General features: G+C 35.0%; 2 protein-coding genes across 2 annotated transcripts; both read right to left on the reverse strand.

The window, feature by feature from the left end:
* Window positions 1–334: 334 nt before the first annotated feature.
* LOC120014515 (probable methyltransferase PMT3) lies at window positions 335–6276 on the reverse strand. The gene is made up of 8 exons (XM_038866484.1): window positions 5938–6276; window positions 4525–4991; window positions 4259–4423; window positions 3952–4134; window positions 2818–3412; window positions 1963–2075; window positions 1606–1826; window positions 335–990 (listed from the first exon to the last, which is right to left on the reverse strand). Exons 2-8 carry the CDS (start codon window positions 4792–4794, stop codon window positions 672–674), a joined length of 1866 nt encoding a protein of 621 aa, XP_038722412.1. The 5' UTR covers window positions 4795–4991; window positions 5938–6276; the 3' UTR covers window positions 335–671.
* Window positions 6277–17602: 11326 nt separating this feature from the next.
* Window positions 17603–19097, reverse strand: LOC120014519 (protein LIGHT-DEPENDENT SHORT HYPOCOTYLS 4). The gene has a single exon (XM_038866489.1). The coding sequence runs from the start codon at window positions 18715–18717 to the stop codon at window positions 18115–18117; it is 603 nt and encodes a 200-aa protein (XP_038722417.1). The 5' UTR covers window positions 18718–19097; the 3' UTR covers window positions 17603–18114.
* Window positions 19098–19760: the final 663 nt, after the last annotated feature.

The raw sequence follows: 19760 nt of genomic DNA on the forward strand, positions 1-19760 counted from the left end.
CTCATTCCATAGCTTATAAGTTACAAACAACTTTTAATTCACAAAACACCTGATAGCTTATTTCATAACTTTAAGTTCAATTTTTTTTTCCACAGTCTAACAATTAACGTTGAAAATCAATACAATCGCTCTACCAAACGGAGCCATTAACTTTAAAATAACGGTTATGTTCGGGATTAGTACATATTTAGAATTCACATTCATTTATATTAACTTCTATAAATGTAGAACAATAGGGCAGGAATCACCAGCCTTTCAACAAAGGAAGGGCAGTCAACACTACAACAGCTGCTATTACTTCCCTAGCAAACCAAATCAATGAAGAAGAGCAAATGTGTAAAAAAGAGTGTAAATTTCAGAACCGAATACCATTTTTGTCTCTCATTTTTGCCTTCCTGTTTTATCAAAGAAGGTACAGCCTTGGTAAAAAAATGAAACAAGGATGATTACATTGGGTATTTAGACCAAAAGCCGGCAATAGAGGTAAAAAAATTGAAAACCTATACATTCTGGTAGTTTATGGCTTATCAACTATAAGTAACAAAAAAGTGGCATTCTCTTAATGCTACAAAATGAAATTGTTTACTGCATGACTGCTCCGGAGATGCTTCTTCGTCCCTCGGATCAGCAGAGAATACAAAGAGAACTAGGAATGAATGCAAATATGTTATCTACTCTGCTTCTCGGACACTTTCACTTGTCAGCCACAACTTCTTCTGGATTACAAACACAACCTCATCTCCATCCTGGTCTGAATCTGAACTAGAATCAGTTGCCACTGCTTCCCAGTGCAATGCCGTTAAATACTTCTTTACGAAATCTACCACTGACTGTTTGTCCCGGATTATGACAAAACCAGTGGGTCTGAGAATGCGGTCCATCTCAAGCAGCAAATCCTCAGCGCTACAGCCTTTCTTTTCAATGTCAGAAAAGACTGTCCAAGCATGGAGTAAGTCGTAGGTCCGAGGATATGTTGAGAAGGCTTCACACCTATCAAAACAATTTCTCCAGTGAATCACAAAACAAATACACCAAATTCAAGGTCATTCAAATTCATGCTCACCCCACTAAATCATGGTTAAAGTCTTAAAGATTCCACAGAGGTAAAATAACTTTAAATAAATAAATAAACAAAGGCACCACCAAAAAGTTAAAACAAGCTACTCTGGTACTGTTTGAGCAGAATTGCTCGAGCAAGAACTCTATGCCACCTATTACCACATGCTATGAAAAAATTCATTTCTTTTTTGCAGCAAGAAGCTATAGGAAATATCTACGATCTGGTGATGGATTTATTGCCATCCCTAAGTCATAAAATTAACCCTACCCTCGAAGTTTTGCATTCGATTACTGAAGTAATTGAAAAGATTAGAAACAAGTAATACTACTGGCTTAGCCAACAGAAAAGGAGGATGGCCACACTATCTTAGATTGTTGACCACCACGACCTAGGAAGGCAAGTGGTGGCAAGTCCGATAATAGTTTGAAGGTTTCGCATGCAGAACATGGAAAATTTAAAGAGAACAGAAAATTCAGTTAAAGTAGATGTACGTCAACCCAAAAAAGCAAATGTTGCAATGTAGTTCGGAAAGCTGACTTGCATACCAGTTGTGGATAGTGCCTATCAGGCCTCTGTCATATATCAGCTTTAGGGTATTCGGACCATCCTCGGGTACAACATTCATCACCCAGACATCCTTGCCCTTCAGTGCTGCACCAAATGAACCCATGCTTGCTTTCATGTCCATCAAATTCCTCAGGGTGTCTGATTCAATCTTTGGACTCAAGATATTCCAATAACTCTCCACCCTCCGTCGCCACATTTCCTGCATTAAATCAGCAACACCTAAGCACAAGTCTTTGTATGCATTTAGTAACGGAATGATGGAACCATCTAAACGGGCAAACAATGGCATTTCTAAAATAAACAAATATGCTCTAAATAAAGCAGCCTCTAATTACCATGTCCTTTTCAAACATGTCTTCTGAATAGCCAAAATCAGCAAGACGTGGCGGAGCACTACTCAATCTAGCTGGCCATGGAGCTAATCCACTCCCTTGCACTTTGTGATCATCTGAAAGAAAAACAAGAAACGTTTACTCAGCATATGGTTTCAACAAGGATTATAATCTAAAATATTAAGTTTAAGCTTCAACTTATTCAATTAAACGAAAGTCAGTCACAAAAAGTATACTGAAAGATGAAAGGCACAGACTATCTAGTAGTCTCAAATTCAAGGAAGTTGCACCAAACAAGTCCTAAAAAAGAGTTGATGGCTCGACAAACAAGTAGTTGATAGCCTTGATGAACAATTATCGAGAAAGAAAATCAAGGATGCTACCCAGCATAGAGTGGAATACTCTATGTCAAACTTAAATAGGTAAACAATACCCATGCACAATTGCTCCCGTAGTGGGTGAGGTCGGGAACAGGCAAGATGTACTCAGACCTTACCCATTACAAAAACTGATGGTACGGGGCAGCCTATATCCTTCAACACATTTGCTAGAACCTAGTTTAGCATTATAAAAGCATAATCCCTCTAAGACTTCATCGTTATCGATAAGTCTTTGATAAACTTTTAATCGTTGTTTTATAAATTATCGGCACATAAACCATAACAATTTCACATATCAAGCATGATCATATTCCAACACGAAATTTTGGAACTAATTACGTAAGAAGTGTCTATATAATATATACCGTTCTTGATCAAAGGGACAAAAAGACAATGAGGAAAAATTAGAACAATTTATAGTTCATAGTCCATCAGCTAGAATGACGCTAAGAACAGCAGCTTAAAAGAAGACACTCACGGTCAGAGTAAGGTATGATGCATGCTTCCATTTGTTTACCCCATACTGAATCGGGATCATTGTCAGAACGGCAAAGGGGAGGTTGAGTACCAGGTTCTCTTTCCATGTAACAGTCATTTGACAGGGGTTTTTGCCAGACAACAGTTTGATTCCTCTTTGCAGCTACTCTCCAACACATCCGACCCACAAGGGCACTCATTTCTCTCCATATCTTGAGATCCTCCTCATCCTGTGCATAGGCTTCTGGAGATGAATAGGCAAAATATCCCCCTGGACGGAGTACCCGATCTAGCTCAAGAAGTAGGATACCATCCCTTTGAAGCCAATCTATTCTACAACGAGAGCAGTGTGCAAGCTCAAAAGATCTGCTAGGGTAAGGAAGCCTATTTGTCCCTAGAACACCTAGAAAAGCTGGAATTCCTCTTTCTAAGGCAAACTGGATTTGGTTTTGATGCACATCATTGGGTGCTAAGGACATTGCTATAACATCATGATTAAGAAGATAAGCTCCAAAACTTGCAACGCCGCATCCAACATCGAGTACCGTTCGTAATCGTCCTTCATTATCTATATTATTGTTTGAAAAGTTGAGCATCTGCAATTAAAACATAATAAAATTAATAAATTAATCCAGAGTATAAGAAAGTTCTGAGAACCATCATTGTCTAAAAAATTCAGCAATCCCAAAATCGAAAAAAGCAATGATCATGTACACTGCTGAACTTTTGTGAACCATCATGGTCTAAAAAATTCAGCAATCCCAAAATCGAAAAAAAAAAAGCAATGATCATGTACACTGCTGAACTTTTGTGCTCAATAAGTAATAGACTACCCACTAACAACTTTCAATCGAAATTTACGATGATACAATGCTCATAATATCATGATAAAAGTGGCTAAAAGCAATAAGAAGAAAAAATAATTCTATTAGCAAAATAAACACCATTTTCATTTTTTCTTTCAAAATTGTTCTTCCCTTGTCAAAATTTGCACATGCAAGCCATAGTCAACCAAAGATTTGATTAGTAGTCAACTGGATTCAAATTTTTATATGAAAAAAGTGCTTCTTCCTTCACCACCATATTGTGAATTGGGGATCACTTTGCTGAGTTTGTCAAGAGTTAGTAGCCTTACATTTGCAATTGAAGCAATATACTTGCCAGCTCCATAGTGAAAATGTGTGCCTCCCCCAGGAAAGTTTATCTTTTCACCTTTGACAATCATCCAGTTCTGATCAGACTTCTCATGTGCAAGATGTGTATGAGGAATATTTGCTTTCCATACTTCATCCCTACTTCTTGGCCACTTAATTGTGATCTGTTACACCACAGGTATTATAACAACAGTAACTTATCGCATGAGCCTTAGTGGTCAAGGAAATCACAATAAGACAAAAAAAATTTATCACATAAATTTGAATGCAACTTAATGATTTAAGCACCTTGTAACCAGGTGGAGGCAGAATCAAGCAATTGTACCGCCTTTCTGGAGGAGGGCAATGCCGTTCATAGTGCTCCATTAAAGAAAGATCTAGCTTCAACCTCATTTGATATATGAGGTTCCTGTCTAAGCAGGGAATTAGTTCTGAATGCCGGGCATCACAAACCTTCAAAAACAGGATCAAAAACGGACATGACATCAATATACACAAAACAATTCGGGGGAAGGGTAGGTGCTAAAACCTAGTTCTGCTTTGAATTAACTTACTGGGAAACTCTTAGGTATAATATCATCTTCCCTGTCTTCCCGCCCAAATTTCGTTGAATCATCTTGCTTACCATCGGCATAATCATCCCCACCCCAATAAGATGAACCAAGTTTTCTTAAGGATCTGCTGCCATATTCCAAAGCTGATGCACCATGGCTAGAGCCGAAAATTGATCCATGGTACAGGTAAATAAAGCACAGAAATAAAGTGACAACACACACGGAAGTGATCAAACGCTTCTTTTGGCCTCCATCAGATCTTCCCCTCATTTTTTATTTAGTAATGGAAATTTTCAATCAAAATTATCCAATTAAAGTTAAAGTACCAAGAGATCACAATGCAGATCTCATTGCACTAAAACTAATTTGCTTAGAAATAACTAATTCAAAATATTATTCACTTTCGTTGTTTACTATCAAGATTTAAAATGTGACGGTTCCAACAGTAAAATACAGCTTTGATTAACCTGTGAAAAGACAAGAAAACAATTATCAGCGGGGCTCTTTAGCATGTATGCACAAAAAAAGGTTATAACTTATAACAGAGAGTGGAAAACTCAAAAAACAATCGAAAGAATCCTTTTACCGCCTGTGGGAATTGAAAATTTTCAAATCAAAGTCAAAAATAAAAATTCAAGGTAGCAGCACAAATTATGTGAGATCAAAACCAGAACCGATAAACACGGCTAGCTTAATTTTAGGTACCACCATCCCAAAATCCAGACAATAGAACAATAAGTCCAGCCATTTCAAACCTGATCAGATCACTATGGAAAACCATGGTGAAATGGAAGCAACCGAAGCTACTAAAAGAAGAGCTTTCACAAACCATATGAGGATGCCAAATAACTCTAGCAGTAAGTTGAAGAAGACATGACACAGAAGGGTCTTAGGGAATACTCAGTTATGTATCCATCAAACACACACAAAGAAAATACAAGGGTCCTACTCCTGCAATCTTATCATAAGCATCGGCAGCAAAAACAAGACAATGATAAGAGATACCATTAATGCCATTGAACTAAGAAATAAAGATCATACAATTAATGAACAATTCAGAAAAAGAAACACCATTTTTGCCATTGAGAACCAATGTAAACGAGAACACAGAAGAACAATTGCAATGCCGACTCTTTAAGTAATATTAAAAGTCATAGATCTGACGCTAACATCCGATGCAAAACCACTCCTTTCATTGAAAATCCATCAATGAATCAGCCAAACTGACAAACCAAATTGTCCAACTAGACTGAAAAAAATCCAATTAATTCATAACAGGAATACATTAAAAAGAAAAACAACAATCGAATCAAAAACCCAGATGGGATTTCAATTAGATTATTCAAAAAATCTATACTTCGAGCAAAACCCAAGAAGTTCAACCACAGAAAACAAGCACGAGAGAAAGCTTACTGGGTTAGAACCAAATAACCAAAATGGAAAATTGAGACCCCTAGAGTTGCACCGGAGCTCTGAGCCGGAGAGGGTTCTATGTGTATAAATATCAAGTAACGAAAGAGGAATATACTAATCTCGAGACTTTGCTTTTGTTATTCTACTTTGGGAGAGAAAGTAGCTACTGTTTTTGGGTATGTGTGTGTAGATGAGAAACTTTAAGCACCCGTTACGTTGAGGTAGTTAAGGCTCCTCTATCTCGTCTTCGTCGCTGTCAAATAAATCTCTTAAATTTTGGTGCTTCTGCTGGTAAATCTCCGACAGAGAGTGGTTCCAATTTCCAATCTTTTGCTACAATCTTCCTACAAAATCATGTTACATACTTAAATCATGGGGTTTTTTATTTGTAAATTAGTATTTAGGGCGCAATTTTTGGGCTTTGCCCATCCTACTCATCTTGTTTGTTGCTATTGCATATAATCCTTATGCTATGTTTGGTTAGTCGTGGGAATGAGAACGAGGATAGGAATGAGAACAGGAATGAGAACGGGAACAAGAATGAGAATTTTAATGATTTTGATGTTTGGTTGGTGAAGAAATTGTGATAAAAACATTGAAGAATAGGAATGACAATAAATGACAAAAAACTATATTATCCTTGATAGCATATTATACTCATATGATAATCTTGTATTATATTTAGTTGGATAATTATTTAATGATAACTTTTTCCTCAAAAACAAAAATTGTTTAATGATAACTTTCATATTGGGCCAACAAGAGGAGGACATCACAGTTTTCTATATTTTACAAAAAATTAAATTTTGTTTAATTTTAAAATAAAGACATCCTGCCTCAATTAAAAAAAATACAATTTCTTTGTCTACAAATTATCTCTCAGCACGGTCAAGAAGAATCAATTTTTGGGTCGGTATTTGTCTGTGATCAGGGATAAAATTGTCATTACATGTGTTATGAAGTCTCCATTCCAATTGGAACCATAGATTCTTTAGGGGGAGATAGGAACCATAAGTTCTTGAGATGACGGGAATGGAACGTTCCGTTCCGTTCCGGTAATGTATGTCATACCAAACAAAGGAATCACTTGAAGAACAGAATTCAACGTTCTGGTTCCGACCGAAAAGATGCAACCAAACATAGGATTAGTTTGGTAAAACATTTACAAAGTAGCAGATATGTCAACAGAATTGGTGATAGCAAAAATGCTTGATAATTTTAGTAGCAGATATGCTGCTTGAATATTGTGTGGTGTTTGGTTAAACTTTTGTTGGTAACATTTTTGTTATGTAGCATATTATAATAAATTACGTGCTGGGGTATTATTCATATTGGTTGTGATTGACCAATATACATGTATCCAATTGTAAAAATTTATATATATAATTTATATATATTAATTTTAATAAATTAAATATACGTACTTAATAATCAATTAATAAATGAATTAAAGTTTTAATTAAATTAAATTTATTTTGAAGTACTTTATTAAATGAGAAATATTTTATAATATGTGGAACTACTTCACTTGAAGATTTTTGTTGTCTTACAATTACACAAAAATATATTCATATAAGTTTAACACATATGAGGGTAAAATTGGAATAAACATATTATGATGGCGACAAAATGAAAAAAAGCTGGTCAAATGTGGTGAAATTGTATCAAGTAGTAGCATTTTCGAAAGTAGTATAAATGGTCTCTCAAAATCTCTGGGAAAATGTACCCATATTATGGTGTTTGGATGGCCACCAGCATTTATACTAGCAGGTAGTATAAATGTTGGTAGAAATTTTGTTATCCAAACGGGGCCATAGTGTTAAATTTATTATTGGGTAGAGTCCACTGGGTGCTTTGATAGATACCCTCGTTATCCAAAAAAAAAGTGTTTAGTGTTTAGGATTTAGATTTTAGTGTCGACAAACAAAAAATCATGGTTCAGATAGTTAAGTTAATTATTTGAATCTCTTATCGTATGTACGTAGGAGGTCGTAGGGTTTAACACCCACTCTTGTGCAATTTGATATTATTTCTGCACTGAGTTTCGGCCCAAGACTTAATCAATCCATGTGCTTTGCGGGTTTTGCATGTGACTCGTGGATTTATCATTGGGGAGAAGTCTGATGGACTGTACTTTCAATAGATTCTCTCATCATCGGGAAAAAAATAGAATTTAGGGTTTAAAACTTAGAATTTTTAAATTTGAAAAAAAAAATCCATGGATTTAGTGACATGGGTTAAATCTCAGTTGTTGGTCCATGAAGAATAAACCCGTGAAAGTAATCTTATGTATCAACGAGAATCGAAACTCTAAAATGGATGATATAATTGATTATTGAGGTGTGGATTTCTGATAATTAAAAAGTGGGTGGGTGCTTCAACTTGGTACAAACGAGGTTTTTGTTTATTGGTGTATCACTGAATCTTCAATAATGGATTTGAGTATGGACGACATGTTTTTATGTCCAATCAATGAAGGGGTGCCCGGGGTCTGCTGTAAAATTTTTACAGCAGACCACACTGTAATTATATTGGACGGACGGATTTGATCTGATTAAATCAAATGGTTAGGATTTCAAGAGCCTAGAAATATTAAATGAAACATCTCTCTCCTGTTTGACTCTCTGATTTTTTTTTCTCTCTCTTAAATTCTTTCTTTCATTCATCAAATTGAATTGCAACTAAGAGATACTAACAGAGAAATGAAGGGAAGACGAGAGACATGTAATCCAAGGTAATCGCGAAATCAAACTCTTTTTGGTCTCAAAATCATATTCCTTGGGCACTCAAAAAACGAAGATCTGCAAATGAGTGGAGACAAGAAATCGATAAGGAAACTAAACCAGACCTCTCCTTCTCTCTTTTATTTTCTTCAACAATAATTTGTTGGAACTTCCTAAACGATTTGGGTAATCATCTCTGGTTTTTGGTTTGAGAATTATGTTTTTCGAGTGCTCAAAAATGGAGATTTGCAATCTAAGGTTGTGCACCAATAGAAGGAGATCTCTTTGTCTCCCTATACATCATGTCTTCAATTAACTTGATATATTTCTTCTGGGTTTGAGAGGTTTTGCAATGAGAGCTTCATCTGTGAAAGAAAAGCGTCTCTCTCTGTGTGGGTTTAGTGAGAGAAAATAAAATAAGATAGTTTTGGGTTTTAAAATGTCAGCCATCAGATTGAATTAGTTTACATCTGACCGTTGGTTGAAACTACAGTGTGGGCTGCTGTAAAAATTTTACAGCAGACCCCGGGCACCCTCAATGAAGGCGGATGATGTTTTATAAACCCCTACTTTTACTTCTCACATCCCCTTTTCTTGGGATTGAAGCCTTCATGGTTTCTTTTTCAAATCAATGTGATAATTCATTATTTTTTAATAAAAAAGATGGGACCCATGTTTATATTATTATTATTTTGTACCTTTTTATTATTTTTTTATTATTGGTTTTAGCATTTAATTACTTAACAATTTTATTAATTTAATATATATTATTATTTTACTTAACATTTTTTTAATAATTTAACTTAAAAAATAATTTATATTTTATTAATAAATCATATTATTAATACTTTAAGATAATTATTTTAATTTTGATATAAAAATATTTAATAATTTATACCAAAAATTAATTTAAATAAAAATTATATTTATTAGATTAAATTTAATATTAAATTAAGCTCAATTTTTTCACATATTTTCTGCTAGCAATGAAAATAAATCTTTTCGTTCTACCAAAATGGACCCAACACAACTTTTTATTAGTATTGAAAATTAATTTAACCACTCTATGAAAGGCACCCTCAATCAGACTTGGAGTCAGCAGTATCGTCTATTCATCAACTCATCCAAGGTCAGTTCACAGCAATTAAAACTAGTTTGGAGAAAAACAAAAATATTATCCAACATCGATTCAAAATAGGCCTATTCCGAGAATTACGGGGTTTTGTCTCAATGGATGCGTTGAATCTGATTTGGTTGGAATTTGAATGGTCTAAAGTTGTTGGAGAAGAAATCTACTCTTGTAGATGTAAACTTCGTACGAGTAATAGACTGTCATGTGCGCACAAACTTGCAATATACACGATTACGCAGCTGCATGGGTCACGTTGTACAAATAACAACTAGAAGAATTTATTTAAGTGTAGACGTTCTATATTTCCTCCTGAAATCACGGTTTTGTAATTTACATAATGTGTTTGAGTACTGAAATGTTATTTGTCTGTATTTTAGTTGAATATTTGAAAAAGAGAGTCAGCCTATAAATGAAACCAATGAAAATCAGTGAGTGCACTAAAACATATATATATAAAAAAAAAATTATTATACTGAAAAAAGACATTAACAATTATAAAAATTTAAACCTTTTTAATCATATTGAAATTAATGTAGCATGGCTCTTACAACAATTATAACACAATTAATCGATTTTTAATTGATTTATTTCCTAAAAATCATTTAAAAAAAAAGAAGCAGCAAAGCGACCTGTCAAAAGTGGACGCTTATTTCCACGCTTTAGCGAACAATGATGGCATTGTGTAGCGTGTACGGGATATATATGCGCATGCGGTGCACATTAACAGGATCCGGGGGAGGGCCGGTGCACTCATGCACCGGCTATTAACCTGTTCAATTTTTAAGCCATTAGATCTTAGGATTCATATCTGACAGTCCTTATTAACTTAAAATTTTAATATTTTAAATAAATTTGTTCTTATCTCGTACAGTTTTATCTCTCACTTCTCTCTCTAACAACAATGGAGTCTTGAACCGGTAAAGATGAGAAATTCTGTTTTTTTCTTTGATAAATCATCAATAATAAATTATTGATGGATAATTAACAAGCAGTAAAAAGTCAGTGAACAGGTCTTTACAGAAGGAATCTCTACCAAGAGATCAGATAAAAAATCAAAAACCAGGTCCACCATCTTCGAACCATTAGAGAACCAATCTTGAAGACATTGAAGCCAATAACCCAACACCAAACAGAGAAGCCAGAGAAGATTGAAAATCAACCCAAAAAAAAACACAGAGAAGACAATCAAAGGGAAAAATCCTTCTTCGGGTGACAAAAACATCGCCCCTTATGGTAGCCAGAAGGGGAGCCACCTCTAGCCTTCAGCGGAATAGGCTGTTGAATTTGAGATTGAGGAAGACTACCAACTTCAACTTCTAAAGCCAGGATTTGAATCAAAACTGTTTGATTTTGAGAGAGAGACTACAAACACAAGAGAGGAAAACTTTGATTACGAGAAGCTACTTCGTTTTCAAGAGGAGAGAAGCCACCGTCACGTAAGCTTTGTGCTGATTCGACAAGGAGGACGACGGGAAGTTCGAGCTCAGACAATTGAAGCTGCGGCGACGGATAACTGGAAGGACAATGCGCGATAGTGAGAGACCTAATCTAAACACAGAGCATTTATCCTATTTTTTTATTAAGTTAAATATGAACCGTTAGATATAAATCTTAACATCTAATGGTCTTAACAATGAGCAGGTTAATAGCCGGTGCACTAATGCACCGGCACTCCCCCGGGTCCCATTAACGAGGCTATAGTACCCTCAACATTCGCAACAACAATTGGGCCGATAAAATTCCACTAGATTTAATAGAGTAGGAGGACAAGCGTCATTTCACGTCAATTCATGAGGGGGTGAAATAAGTAAAAGAAGGGGGCTGAGAATAGCATCGCGGATAACTAAACCCATTTAGTTTGTTGGAGCAATCACTGATTCACTATGAGTGATTGAATTCAATGGTAAGTCAAACTTTAAGGTTGAATTAATATCAAATTCAAGTGACTTGTTTCTCATGCAAAATAGTAAATAAATCTCAACCGACATGCTAATCATGGGAGAAGTGTGGGCCTCCGGGCCCTCCACTAAGAGACCACTCCGTGTTCCTAAATGGAAGCAAGCAACTTGCAATTTGTTTTTTCTGGTTTACAGGGCATCTAAAAATCTACAGGTGTGGGAAGACATGGTCAATCCGTTCAAGGGTCTCCTGGCCCGATCAAATAAAAAACGGGTTTGGGAAAATTATTTCTAGTTATGGGTTGGGGTTAAAAGTAATTATTAATAAGGACAAAGTTCATTGAATTACCTATATAAGTCCTAGAGTCTTTTTTCGAAAGCCACAAAAAGCATCTCAATCGGAGCTCAAATAAGTGAGTTATGACTGTCCGAACACACTGTCATCGAACACACCGATTTCAAAAACACAGCTATGACGCGCAAACCTTGAGCATCGATTTGATCTTGAAAATGTTCGAATCTATAAAAAAATTTTAGACACAGTTATGTGCGTCTTCGAGTCTGTTTTGAAGTTTGAAACTCCATAAAAACCATCTCAATCAAAGCTCAAACAACTGAATCATGATTGTTCGAACACATTGGCGTTAAAAACACAGCTCTGACATTCAAACTTTGAGCCTCAATTTGACCTTTAAAATGTTCGGATCTATGAAAAAAATTGGATACAATTCTATGGGTCTTCAAGTATGCTTTGAAACGTCATTAAAAACGTCTCAATCAGAGCTTAAACGAGTAAGTTATGACTATTCGAACACACTAATGTCAAAAACACAACTCCAAGTTGCAAACTTTGAGTCTCGATTTCACATTTAAAATTTTTGAATATCTAAAAATGTATTAGACACAATTTTATGGATTTTTTTTAATCTTCTTTCGAAAGCCATAAAAATTGTCTCAAATCAGAACGCAAACGAGTGAGTTATGGCTATCCAATCACACTGACATCATAAAAGATACTATTTTATTGTTGAAATTTAGAAGTGCGATAAGGGTTTAGGGTATATTATGATCAATAAAAAAGATATTTTAAATAATATGTCTTTAATGGAATAAATTTTATCCACTTATGGATCTTATGGATTGAAAAACTTATGCTCTGTTTGTTTGGAGGAAAACTAACATCTCATGGAAAATATATCTCAAGGAAATAATTATCAGGGAAAAACAACTGGTATCAGGTGTTTGAACAAAAAAATTGCTAATGTTTTATATTGTTTGTTTGATGGAAAACATAAATTTGAGGTACAACATTATTATTTTCTTGTGATGATATAATGTGTGCATACATATATTTATCAATGTGTCAATACATAGCAACTATAAGATGCAAATATTGAATTCTATTTTGAGACAATAATCCAACAAAATACAAAATAATCCAACTTCTTTGATGCTTTTTATATACAAACACATCCAATATTACTTCATTTCACTATATATGTGGATGTGTATATAACTATAAATGGTCGGTGTACACAAGTATATGCTCAGTACATTCTCTAATAGAATATATTCACAATCACAATAATATAACTTGTTAAAACTTATATTTTCTAATTAATATTTTTCATATATATACATATAAGATGTATAATTTTAATGTCTTATTATATACATTAGGTACAATTTTAATTGACTTAAAAGTTCCTCTGGGTCTCACTTGACATTGAGAAAAAAATTGTTTTAATTTAATGTCTTGTTATATGTATTATATATATGCAGTATTATGTGTAAAATATACCTTTTTCAAATTCACCTTAAAAAGCCTTCCATGTATACTTTTAGCAAAAAAGAATTAGCATAACAATGAGTTTATTGTTGTGGGGAAAACAACATTCCAAGGATAATAAGAGAAGTTGTTTTCCATCTTACAACTCCTTATTTTGAGTTGATTTATTATAAATTTTGTTTTGACTAATTTTGTTTTCTTATCTCCAAACACCACAAAGTTAGGAAAACATTTTTAGGAGGTTGATTTTCCGTCAAAAAAACGGAGCATTAGAGTGTACCTATTGGAATAAAAGTTTAATTTGAGAGACATTGTTAATTAACATTTTTTTCGGTTGTAACTGGGCCAAGTACATATTTGGTTTTGAGTTGGATAGATGCTTCAGGTGGTGGTCCTGACCCGGTATGATCAGAAAATTTTAAGTTATAACCTTAACCCGATCCGTTATATAATCAATCATAATTGACATTTTAGGGTTTTTTTTTTTTTAAAATACCGTTGAGAGATTTTCATTGGAATCGAACCTTAGACACACATATGTCTAATATTGTCAACCGAACCACTTCTCATTGGTATGGGGGGCGCTACAATCTATATTGCAGCTATGACTCGAAATCGTTTGGATCTTAACCATTCGTTTCATCCAACGGTCAAGAGTAAACACCATTAAAAAAGAAGAAGATGCTTTCTATTCCCCTTCATTCCGTGTCATCTAAGATCTGCTACACTCTCCCCTCTCCCCTTCCTTTTGTTCGATTGACACCTAACCTCTTTGGTTCAACGTCCCCCGAAAGTCCCGGGGGCTAGGAGCGGATAGACATTCATTATAAGCTAATCTCTGACATCGGTATCAACACAATCTCCTTAGCTCATCCTCCTTGGAAACATTTCTTGTTTGTTTGATGAGGAAGAGACATAAGAAAACTTGACTATTTTGTGCAATCTCAAATTCTGTATTTGCTTCAATTTTGAAGAAGAAGCCATTGTTGTGCTTCAAAGAGTAAGAACAGAGGAAGAGATAAAAGGAATTGAAGCATCTTTTTCTTTTTTTGGAATTGTGTTTATCCTTGACCATTGGATGAAATGAACGATTATGATCAAAAAGATTTCAAGTAATAGCTGCAATCCACATTGCAGCTCCCCCCATCCTCTTCTCATTGGTAGCATTTTTAGGGTTTGTCTTAGTGTTTAGAGGAAAGGAGTGGCTTCAAATATTTTAAACGAAGTCAAAGTCAAAGTTAAAGGGCTCGTTATTAAAATAGTAAAAGTGAGTGAATGTATTTGTGGGCTCAACAAGTAAGGGCCCATCTTAAGACCTGGACTCTGCCCAATGTGTATCATAAAGGGCAGAACAAAGTTCCATTGTCGTGTCAAAGCTTATTGTCTTAGATTCCTTTTGTCTTAATTTCTTTGTACTTAAACTATTGGCAAATGTCTCCATCGATCAAGGGGTCTACAAATGGAAGGTGAATACTTATAAGATCTACTGATGTTTTTTATCCAATAATTGGTACTGATGCCAAAGGAAGGTAAAACTTTCTAAAAACAACAAATACATACAAGCCAATTTTAGTAATAGAAGATAAGGGTTGAGAAGTTTTTGTTGGACCGTAAGTTCTAACATGTATGATTTTGATGATTGTCTATCATATGCTATTTGATTATGTGATGAATTTGTCTATATATTACGTGAATGTGAAATGACTTAGATGATCATGATAATTAATTTGAATATCATTATATCTTTTTTCAATCACGCTTAATCATATTCTAAATGAATTAAAAGATCATAAACTTGTTCATTTTCGGCTACTCAAATCTGTCTAGAGATCACTTATATTTTTGGAGTTTATTAGAGCTTATAAGCTAGCTTATTAAAGTTTACAAGTTTGCTTATGTTGAGTGTTTGGCAGAGCTTATTTTGAAGCTTATAAGCTCCAACATAAGCTCTACCAAACAGGCTAGCTCCTCTCCTTTCCAAAATTTTCAACTCTCCTCTTCTAACACATTTGTTGATCACAACCTAAATTCTAAATCCTAATTGCAGAAATTAATCGTGGCATCTAGTGTTATTTTCATAAGAGATTTGTTTGAGTATACGAACATAAAACCCTCCCAGAAATATATGCAGATATTCTCTGCCAAATATATAGCTACTCTTCTACCCATCTAGAAGACCCTAGAAATAACAACATTTTTTTTATTACAGGAAAAGAGGATGGAGGAGGCTCGAAATCGAGACCTCTATCATGAGATACCACACACATGAGTGTCATCTAAGCTACTCGTGATTCTTTAGAAATAATAACATGCATCACAGTGAGATCACATCTAATAAACTACGTCATATTGATCGCTAGAAATCTCTTGTTCTAAGAGGATGCAGCGGTGCACAAATACACACACACACATATATATTATAGACCTTCAGAGACACGTTAAAAGTAAAACATAGCTATCTTCAAATATGTAATATAACCTAGTTCCTGTAAGGAATCAAGTATACCTTGTCGTTCCTACAAATTAGCTTCCTCAATATATTCTCTCATTCAACCAACTTAAGACAAAAAAATTGTGCACAAGTAATGACTAGAAGATAGATAATGCAAATTACATTAATCATGCACGCAAGGAGAGAAGGCATCCCAAGATGCAATCTTTTTGTTAATTTATTCAAGAACACAACACATGCTGTCTGCTGACCAAAAAGTGAATTACACAACACTAACAGTACCAAAATGCAAGAGATAAAGTTTTACTACCTGGTCCTATATATATAGGATATATGACTTATTAGTATGTTATAAATGCATTTTGTTTCTTTGGGTTCAACTCATAAATCAATAATGCTCAAGTAAAATTGTAATATGCTAAGATTATAATAATGGAACAAAATAAGAACAAATTATATATAGGCAATCAAAGAACAAATTATAATTCCTATGCACCCAAGAATGCTAATGATTTTATCCATTATATGCTCAAATGATCATGTTGGTTTTAATATATATACACCATGATGATTTTTTTTTTTTAAAAAGAGCCAATATAAGTATGGCCCCGGAAAAATCTTTGATAAATGATTTATAATGATTAGAGAATCAATATAATAATGGCCTAGTCATGTAATAGACATTCGTATGTTACAGTCTATATAGATCATACAAACAAAGCTCTAAAATATTTTGTTACCTTAATTAGCTTTAAATTTTCAAATGTGATCAGACTCTTAAATATTCACTAATATATATATATATATATATATATATATAAATCAATTAATGAGCATAAAAAACCACATGAACATGAGTAGCAGAACAAACATTTTAATTAGAAATATTTGGGGTGCTTGTTTGTTTGAAGATCTTTACATTATAATAATTAGTTTCTTTGTGAATCATTTAATCACTACAGACCAACTTGTCTTAAGATACCAACACCCCTAACAAACATTTGATATATAGAGAAGCAGCAACACAAAATGACTAACCAACCATGATTAATCACATATACATCATACATAGGTTAAAGTTTAGGGTTTACTCTTTGTGGGCTAAAAATCCAATGTTGTTGTTGCAATTAATTTAACACATGCATGCATTATATATTTATATATATGATATCTGACGCACGTACTATCTTATATACGTAACAGTTCAGACAATGCAAAGTAATTTTCTTTTTTTGCAAGAACCGAGATGTTGAAGTAAACTAAACCTGAGTGTTGAATAGGGTTCATGTGATCACGGCCTTTTCGTTAAACTCGATGTTATACCATTGATTATTGATATGACATGTTGCAGATCAGCTGGGCGTCTGAATCTGTGGATAATAAATGAGGCCTTCACACTATTCAAATGAAGAAAAGTCTACTGGCTCTAACATATATAATATCTATATATACACAGATATGAATTCAAACCCTAAATAGAGCACCCACATTGGCATGTAGGTAGATCAAAGACGTTAATTTGTGACATATACTTATCTAGTGCTAGACTGCTAGTACTAGTACTGGTCTATTTACATCATTTTTGTTTCTTCTTTTTCTTGGGAGCTATGGTATATGGATTCACCTCAAAGTGAGCAAAAGCAACCAAATGAACTATTGCAAAAGAGGAAGAGAGTGAAAAGAGTAAAATTAAACCATCAAAGTTACCAAATATAAATACACACACAAATATACCATGTATAGTAATATAGTGCTCGACAAAACTGACATAATCTATGAAAAGCTACACCTCCTCCAGACTCCAGTACCCACCCTCCCTTTATTTTAATGCCTGATTGATTTGCCAATTCCATATACAAAGACAAGAAACCCAAAACAAGACACATAACATGATCTCCAAAATCTTTCACAGTTACAGTGCTCATCTTCAACTCTACTAGTACTGATAATAATTGAGCAAAAACACATAATAATGCTTCCAATAATAATTCATTAATTACCCACGACAATATTCCAGTCAAGCTGTTCACAACCTCCATATAATTAAGCAAGCAGAGAAAATGCAATAATAAACCCTAATTCGCATGATTAATCAATAAAGATAAATAAAACATGTCTTTTATATCTATATCTATATATATAGATATATATATTGGGTGCAAATTTTGGTGATGAAGTAGCGCTTACTGGCTTGCACTAGCATTATTAGAAGCGGCAGCAGCAGGTTGTGAGTTCTGATTCTGTTGTGGAGGCCGCTTTCGCTTCTTCTTCTCGTAACTAATTCCTCTGGCTTTGGCCTGAGAATCCCGGACTTCGCGGAGATAAAGCCTAACTGCCCTGGCACCGAACGGGTTCGCCTCAGGCCTACCTCCGTGTTCCTCAAACGCGGCACGGAGTCGCCCTATCAGCGCATCCAGACTGCCCCACGCTTGCCGGAGCGGGCACGGGCAAGGGGCGGGCGGGTTCGGGTGACCGAAGAAGGGGCAAAGTTGCGTGTGCACCTTAGTCTTCCCGAATTGATCCAAGTAGCGTAGAAACTCCAGCACGTGTGCGCCGCTGCAGCGCGAGAGAGAGAGCGGGGGCCGGTGATTGCGGAGGTACTGCCCGAACGTGTTCCAGTCCCGCCTCTTCTGGTTCTCGTAGCGGCTGAGTGTTGTAGGTGATGTGGAGGCGGAGGATGAGCCGCCGACTACAGTAGTAGTGGCGGTGGGGATGGTTAGTGGAGGAGAGTTCATAGGGTTTGGAATATTCGAACTATTTTCGAAGTTTTGATCAACAGAGTCCATCAAAATTATTGCTTGACAATAGATTCTTATTAAACAACCGATCCGATGAACATCTGAAGCACTGTAAATGTTGCAGTATGCGTACAGGAGAGAGGGGAGTGGGAGGAAAAGCTAATGGAGAGGATGAAGTGTGTGTATATATAGAAAGTAAGAGGAAAAAGAACAATAGGGCTAGGTATAGCCAGCCAATTAGGATCTTTTCTTTTTAATGTTCTTTGAATCTAAACATGGATGGATGTTTGATCAATCCTAGAATTAACCATGAAAGGGTGATGATGAAAACATATATGACGGGGGGTCTGCAGGCAGATATTTTTCCCGGAAAAAAGGGCAAGCAACTCAGTTTCTAGCCCCTACTTTAGCCCCTAGAGAGAGAGAGAGAGAGTGAGCGAGTTTCTTTCATTTCAGGTAATAGAAAGACTGAAAGAGGTTGACAGTGAGTTTTAGAGAGAGAATAGGTAGGGAGAGAGAGAGTGATGGAGACAGGATAAAGCAGACACTAATTGGTGGTAAAAATTAAGGAAAAAAAATAATGCAGGAGGAATATATAACATGATTTTGTTTGTTCACCCTTTTTTGTGTTGATTGATTGACAACTCCTTTTGGCAAATTACCAATTTCTCCTCCACTGTTTTCCACTTGTTTTGAAACCAGATGAGATATCATATCAACGCACAGTTGCCCTAAACAGTATATCCTTTGGAAAGGGGAAAAAAAAAAAAATGCATCCAAGACAGCTACATGTAACTCTTCACTACATGATAAAATATCATGTTGTGCTAAATCAACCAAATATCGACACAATAACACCAAAAAAATCGACTAAATCAACACCCAAATCTAAGCATGCAGAAAATCAAAAGCAATAATATATATAGAGATCAAATTTACATGGTTGGGCGTAAATCTTATGTCCACGGACAATAGAGGATGTTTGCACCATGTTGCAGAAGAAGAAACAAAGTATAGAATCCACCAACATAACAATATCAAGTCCCAAGAACTCTCACTCACTCACAAATGGTGTATTCTCTCAAAGGGGA

Source organism: Tripterygium wilfordii, chromosome 14 (assembly GCF_013401445.1).
Source record: "Tripterygium wilfordii isolate XIE 37 chromosome 14, ASM1340144v1, whole genome shotgun sequence".
Lineage (NCBI taxonomy): Eukaryota > Viridiplantae > Streptophyta > Magnoliopsida > Celastrales > Celastraceae > Tripterygium > Tripterygium wilfordii.

Coding starts and splice junctions, on each gene's coding strand:
- LOC120014515 (XM_038866484.1), bottom strand. CDS start 4,794: ATGAGGGGAAGATCTGATGGAGGCCAAAAGAAGCGTTTGATCACTTCC. Junction 4,135..4,258: donor TGCCTCCACCTGGTTACAAG/GTGCTTAAATCA, acceptor GTGGTGTAACAG/ATCACAATTAAGTGGCCAAG. Junction 2,076..2,817: donor CATCATACCTTACTCTGACC/GTGAGTGTCTTC, acceptor TTTTTCTTTCAG/ATGATCACAAAGTGCAAGGG.
- LOC120014519 (XM_038866489.1), bottom strand. CDS start 18,717: ATGGACTCTGTTGATCAAAACTTCGAAAATAGTTCGAATATTCCAAAC.